The sequence below is a fragment of the Gobio gobio genome (assembly GCF_949357685.1).
Source record: "Gobio gobio genome assembly, chromosome: 1".
NCBI lineage: Eukaryota > Metazoa > Chordata > Actinopteri > Cypriniformes > Gobionidae > Gobio > Gobio gobio.
The window spans coordinates 71,436,191-71,442,908 of record NC_137097.1 but is presented as its reverse complement, the minus strand read 5'-3'; the positions used below and the strand labels follow the sequence as shown (position 1 = coordinate 71,442,908).

Sequence of the window (6,718 nt, the reverse complement as noted above, 5' to 3'; positions counted from 1 at the left end):
GTTCCCTTTGTACTCCTCATAAGATCTGATAAAGAGTCACTGACCTCCTCTGGCGCCTCCAAAAGCTAAGACCAGGAAGGCGAATTGTAATGAAGGCAGAAATAAAAAGATGAATGCAGCTAATTCAATTAATTTAGCCCATATCCAGTCCCAAAACTCTCCATGACACGGCATCATATCAGCCAAAACTAGAAAATTAAAAACACATTAATTCAAATGTTTTCTTCAATTCTGCGTCAGATGTGATTATTTATAATGGGGATTGTAAATAAATGAAATTAAAATCATTATTCTAAGGGAATTACTGCATTTACAGCCCTTACTCTCTACAAACAAATGAAACAGACAGAAATACTTACAGTAAATGATGATAGAGATGACACAGAGCAGAATCACACCTACAAACACGACTATTATCGTTATTCTTTCAGACTGTTCGAAATGTCCAATATTTCCCCAAGCACGACTGAAGAGAACTGAAACAGAACAACAGCAAACCTTGAACCATGTTGGGTTTGAATGCTTGATTCTGATTGGCTGACGCCACTCTAAGGCCTGTGATTATTCATTAAAGTTATTATTCAGTTATTCAGCCGCTCCAGGCCATGAGTCAAAGCTCTGGGAGGAAACATACATGCACACAGAAACTTCATTTAAGCGCTAAAAGTTTAACGATAAGATACTGAAGTTTCACAACTGAAATGCTACATTTATTAGTGGTAATGTTGATATTTTGAGTAGGTAAGCTAACAGTTTTACAGTAAACGTACAGATTTACATTAGAGTCATATCTCTCTCTCTCTCTCTCTCTCTCTCTCACTGTGGTGCATGCTGGGAGGTTGTGGGTGAGAGTAGTGCTGGGCGAGAGTGAAGCTTGTGAAAGTTCACATGTTTTTCAATCTTTATTTTTTTCTTCTCCCTTTTCTGCTTTTGCATGGTTTGGTAATAGTTATTTAATTTTTGTGGAAGAAGTGGGAGTCGTGTAAGAGAAGGATGGCGTTCCATGTGGAGACGCCATCCGTTTCTCTTCGCAATGGCTTCAGGTGTATGCCGGAGGACGGAGTGACAGTGGAGGATGTTCTAGTTGCAGTAGGAGAGAAGGTAGGCCATGAGAATATTTCCTCTGCTTCCAGAATGAATAGAGCAGTAGTCGTTTTTTTTAACAACAACAACTTGTAAATCAGGTGATAGAAAGTGGGCTTATCATAAAAGATGAATTGGTGCAGGTTACACCGCTGCATAATGCAGCTAGTAAAATAGTGATTTCAAACGTGCCGCCGTTCATCTCTGACGATGTGTTAGAGCGTGAATTAGTGCGGTTTGGTAAGATTGCGAGTCCGTTCAGAGCGATTTCTCTGGGGTGTAAGAACCCGGCTTTGAAGCATGTCATGTCTTTTAGGAGACAGGTCTACATGTTTTTAGAATCACCAGATCGTACACTTAGTGTTTCTTTTCGTTTAAAACATGAAGGGGGAGCATATATGATTTATGCAACAACCGAAAGTTTGCTTGAAAAGTGTTTTGAATGCGGTGATGTTGGCCATAAGCGGCAGATGTGTCCACATAAAGAGCGTGGACAGGAAAACATCGGCCCAGTGATGGAGACTAATGCTCAGGCTACTCATATTCAGACAGGTCAGGAGGAGATTTCAGGCCTCGCGGAGGTAAGACGGTCAAATGTTAACATGGTTTCAAATGTAGTGGAGAAAACTTTAGAAATACCAATGGTAGTGGCAACCAGTTTAAATACTGATGTCGATGATGATGCGGTTAAGAGTACAGAAAACTCAGTGGTTGAACAGGATAGTAAAAGTGGCGGGAATGTGTTCCCAAGTACTAGTACGGATCAGTATGTGTGTGATGCAGAGAGTCGAACAGACGCACTGACGATAGCAGAGGATGATTTGTCAGATGAGTCTGCTTCTGTGCAGGATATGGAGTCCTGCTCACAGTATGGGTTAGAAGAGAACTCTCAAGATCCCCATAAGGATCTCTCATTATATACTTTAGAGGAAATTGATCAGTTTCTAGATAAAACTTTTGGAAAACAGGTTGATGTTAAAGAATTCTTTCCTGATGTAGAGAAGTTTGTTAAGTCTGTTACTTTTCTTCAGAAGACTGTGGGGGTTGATCTCCTGAGTGAAAAGAAGCGGTTCCGTCTAAAGAAGCACTTAACTACAGTTAGAAAGTACCGGAAAATAGAGAAAAAGAGAATGTCAAAAGTATTGTTGTAATTTTTTTTTCCTCACGTATCACATGTTCCCCCCCCCCCCCCCTTTATTTCTGTTTTTTTGCTGCCTGTCTGCTCTTCCTTCCAGTATTTTTTATGGAGGTTTTGAGGGTTGGCTCACTTAACATTAATGGTGGAAGGGATGAACGTAAGCGTGCTCTGGTTTCTGAAACAATAGAGCAAAAAAAATTAAATGTTATGTTCCTTCAAGAAACGCATAGCAATATTGATGATGAAGTTGAGTGGGGATTATGGTGGAAAGGGCAATATGTACTTAGTCACAAAACAAATGTGAGTGCTGGGGTGGCTATCTTATTTTCTCCAGAAACAAGAGTTAATGTTTTAAAGAAAGAGGAACCTGTAAATGGAAGACTAGTAGTTGTAAAGGCTGATATTGATGGGTTTCTTTTTTATTTTGTAAATGAATATGCACCTAATGTGGGACATGAAAGAGTGATTTTTTTCAGTATATTAAGAAATGTTTTAATGTTGTGTGCTGATGGCAACATAATCATGGGATGTGATTGGAATTGTACTGAGAATTTCACTATTGATCGCGCAAATGAAGAACCTCATCTTCAGTCTTCATCTCAGTTATCAAAAATAAAGAAATAGATCTTTTAGATATGTGGCGGATTAAACATTCACAAGTGAGACAATATACTAGGATTAAAATGACAGATAACAGAGTCAGTGCTGCTCGATTGGATCTGATTTATATGTCCAGTCATTTTAGTAGTCGGAGTATGGATTGTTGTATCATTCCAGTAGGGTTCACAGATCATCATTTGGTTTCTCTTACTAAAAACATGTCTAAGTGTATAAAAAAGTCTTCTTATTGGCATTTTAACACTAAATTGCTTCAAGATCTTAATTTTTGTAAACATTTTGAGACTTTTTGGCAACAGTGGAGATTGTTTAAAACAGTGGTGGGAAATAGGGAAAACAAACATTAAAATGTTTTGTTTGCAACATACTGCTAATTCCACTATTAAATTAAGAGAAAGTATTCAGTCAATTGAAAAGGACATATCAAAGATGGAGGTGGATCTAATTAATAGATATGATCCTAATATGTTTAACAACCTGCAAGGAAAAAAAAGAGAACTGGGGTTGTATTTGAATGAAAGGGTGAAGGGAGCTCTTGTAAGGTCTTGTTTTGTTTCTGTTAATGAAATGGATGCTGCTAGTGCTTATTTTTTTAATTTGGAGCACAAAGTGGCACAACAGAAACAGATGTCATGTCTTCGCCTTCCTGATGGGAGGATGACCAGCAACATTACAGAGATGAGGCATCATGCAGTGACTTTTTATTCCAGTCTTTATACTGCCGAACAATGTGATACTGACTGTGCTGAACAGCTAATTCAAGACTTGCCTCAAATAGACTCAGATTCTAAGACTGCCCTGGACACTGAACTTTCTTTTCAAGAACTCACTATTGCAGTTGGTCAGCTTGGTGTTGGACGATCTCCGGGTATTGACGGGTTACCGTCTGGATTTTACAAGTGTTTTTGGAATTGTATTGGAAAAGATTTATATGAGGTTTTCTGTGAATGTGTCACATGGTGTTTTGGTGTTGGTTCATGTTCATTGTTCATTGTTCATGGTTTAGTTTATCACGTTATGTTTGAGTGTCATGTTCACTGTCTTGGTTCCTGGTTTTGTCATGTTGCTTGTCATGTGATTCCCATGCCCTCATGTGATCTTGTGTTGTCATGTCATTGGTTCATTGTCTCGTCACTGTTCACAGGTGTCACTTGTCTTGTCATTAGTCTGTGTGTGTATATAAGCCCTCATGTTTGCCATGTGTCTTTGTCAAGTATTGAATGTTGTAACCTGCTGTCGGTGAGTTGTGTTATAGTTAAATGCCAAGTCCTTGTTTTGATTTATGTTGAGATTTATGTTTAATTGTGAATAAACTGCACTTGGGTCCTTCAACTTGCCTCCAGTGGATAGATCGTTACAGAATGTAGCAAAGATGGTTGTTTGCCTGTATCTTGTCAACATGCTGTGCTATCACTATTACAAAAAAAGGGAGATTTATCTAGTGATGGGCAAACCGAGGCTTCGTGAAGCACTGAAGCAGTTGAAGCAAATGTGTCATAGTTTCGAAGCTTCGAATCAATCTGACACCCGTCTCTACGGCGCCATCTAGTGGTCATTTCCATGTGTTGATCTGAAATACCTTGACAATGATCCATGTAAAAAAAATTGTTTTTAACATCTGTCTGACAACTACATGATCTTGGTTTTGTAACCTGTAGCCTCGTCATTGTAAAGAACTATATATATTTTGTTTGTTATACAAAATGAACATTAATAAAATAAATAAAGCCACAATGTGTCACATTTGTCACAAAACATTTTTATTCAAAAAAAATGAATTGCTCTGCTGTTGAAGGACTCAGCTGACTTCTTTTTTTACATATAATTTCTCCAGCCTTTGAAAAAATCCTCTCACAAGGGACACTTGTTGCTGGCATGCACAAATATTTTTGGATGATGTAAATACATGGATGATGTATTGTTGCAGAAGGCTAGCTGCCTATCACAATACACACATCTCACTTTATTTGGTGCTTCCAAATGGAAATGCTCCCACACCACAGATGTACGGCATCTCTTGCGTGCAGCCTCCATTTTTATATATTCTATTAATATATCTATCTATATATCACCTATGAATCTATCTATATAATTCTATATATCTAACTTATGCTGTGCTATCTATCTGTCACTATCTAACTTAGCCTATATGAATGTGTCACTATATCTATCCTAACTATATGTCACTGTCTATACCTATCAGTCAATATATCTAATTTAAATCTAGCCTAAATATAACTAACCAAAGCGCACTATAAATCTCACTGCTATCACAAAATCACTCTCCTCTCACAAAAACCCACGAGGTGAAGATGGATTAACTTCACTTTTAAACTGTGGTGAATTAGGTTTATACAGATGTGTGACTGTGTGGTTTGTTCCCGCCCCCTTTAATCAACGCAGTTTCGGAAGGCGCCACCTGATGAAACACTTTGAAGCTTCATTTAGCCATAGTCACGTGACATGGGTGTTTCGAATCACAGTTCGGAGCAGTGTTTCGAAACATCTGCGCTTCGGGATCTCGGCAAAGCCCCGAAACGTCTGTTTCGCGTCTGCCATCCCTAGATTTATCTCTTTTAAAAAATTGGAGACCTGTTGCATTACTAACCACTGATTACAAAATTATGTGTCTTGCTAATAGACTTAAAAAATATCTTAACATAATTGTATAAAAAGATCAAACTTATTGTCTCCCAGAGAGAACAATAATGGACAATTTGTTTTTAATTCGGGATATTTTAGATATTTGTAAAGGTTTTGAAATGAAAGTTCGTTTAATTTCTTTAGATCAAGAGAAAGCCTTTGACTGAATTGATCATGGTTATCTTTTTAATGTATTAAAAGCTTTTGGTATTGGTGAACATTTTCTAAATTTGGTCAAATTGCTGTATTCTGCTGCTGCTTGCATTGTTAAGGTGGGAGGTGGGCTAAGCCGGCCAATCCCAGTTTCAAGGGGTATCAGACAAGGTTTTCCTTTATCAGGACAATTATATAGCATTGCTATTGAGCCTCTTCTTTTTCATTTACGTAAAACGTTGTCTGGTTTTATTGTTCCTGGTTTATCTCAGAGTTCAAGTATTACTGTAAGTGCTTATGCTGATGATGTGACAGTGTTTGTTAATCATGAAAAAGACATTAAGGCCCTGGTTAATGCACTTAATGTGTATGAAAAGGCTTCATCAGCGAAAGTGAACTGGGACAAAAGTGAGGCTCTTTGGGCAGGGCAGTTTTCTGTTGAAAATCCTCCACAGTTGCCAGGAGTTCTTATATGGAAAAGAGAGGGGTTAAAGATTTTAGGTATTTATTTTGGGAGAAATGAGTATCAAAAGTTAAATTGGGAGGGTTTAGAGGAAAGAGTGTGTACCCGATTGTCTCGCTGAAAATGGTTGCTACCCCAGTTGTCCTACAGGGGAAGAGTTTTGGTCGCTAATAACTTAGTGGCTTCTACTCTTTGGCATAAACTGTGTGTACTGCAGCCACCTACTGGACTAATTCAAAGCATTCAAAGGAGGTTGGTGACTTTTTTCTGGCCAGGACAACACTGGATTCGATCAGCCGCTTTGTATCTTCCAGTACAAGAAGGCGGGCAGGGCTTGGTGGATATAAAGTCCAGGATAATGACTTTTCGGCTGCAAACAGCACAAAGACTCTTGTATAATAAAGACTCTGCCTGGATGGACACTGCAACAGCTCTTTTAAGGAGGGCAGGTGGAATGGGTCTTGATAAACATTTGCTTGTAATGCAGTTGCAAGAGAAAGAAATGGTGGATCTCTCTCCCTTTTATAGATCTGTGCTGGAGGCCTGGAAGGTTTTTATCGTATCAAGACCATCTAATACACCTGCTGGTCATTGGTTGCTAGAGGAACCTTTGTTTTTGA

General features: G+C 38.5%; 1 protein-coding gene across 1 annotated transcript in view; it reads right to left on the bottom strand.

Annotated features, from left to right (window-relative positions):
• Window positions 1-36: 36 nt before the first annotated feature.
• LOC307122935 (uncharacterized protein) overlaps window positions 37-6,718 on the bottom strand; it is a gene marked incomplete at both ends in the record, with an annotated part of 85,285 nt that continues 78,603 nt past the window's right edge. The window contains 2 exons of the mRNA XM_079811271.1: window positions 37-188; window positions 360-476. Of these exons, the coding sequence (XP_079667397.1) occupies window positions 37-188; window positions 360-476 (269 nt within the window). The remainder of the gene's footprint in view (window positions 189-359; window positions 477-6,718) is intronic.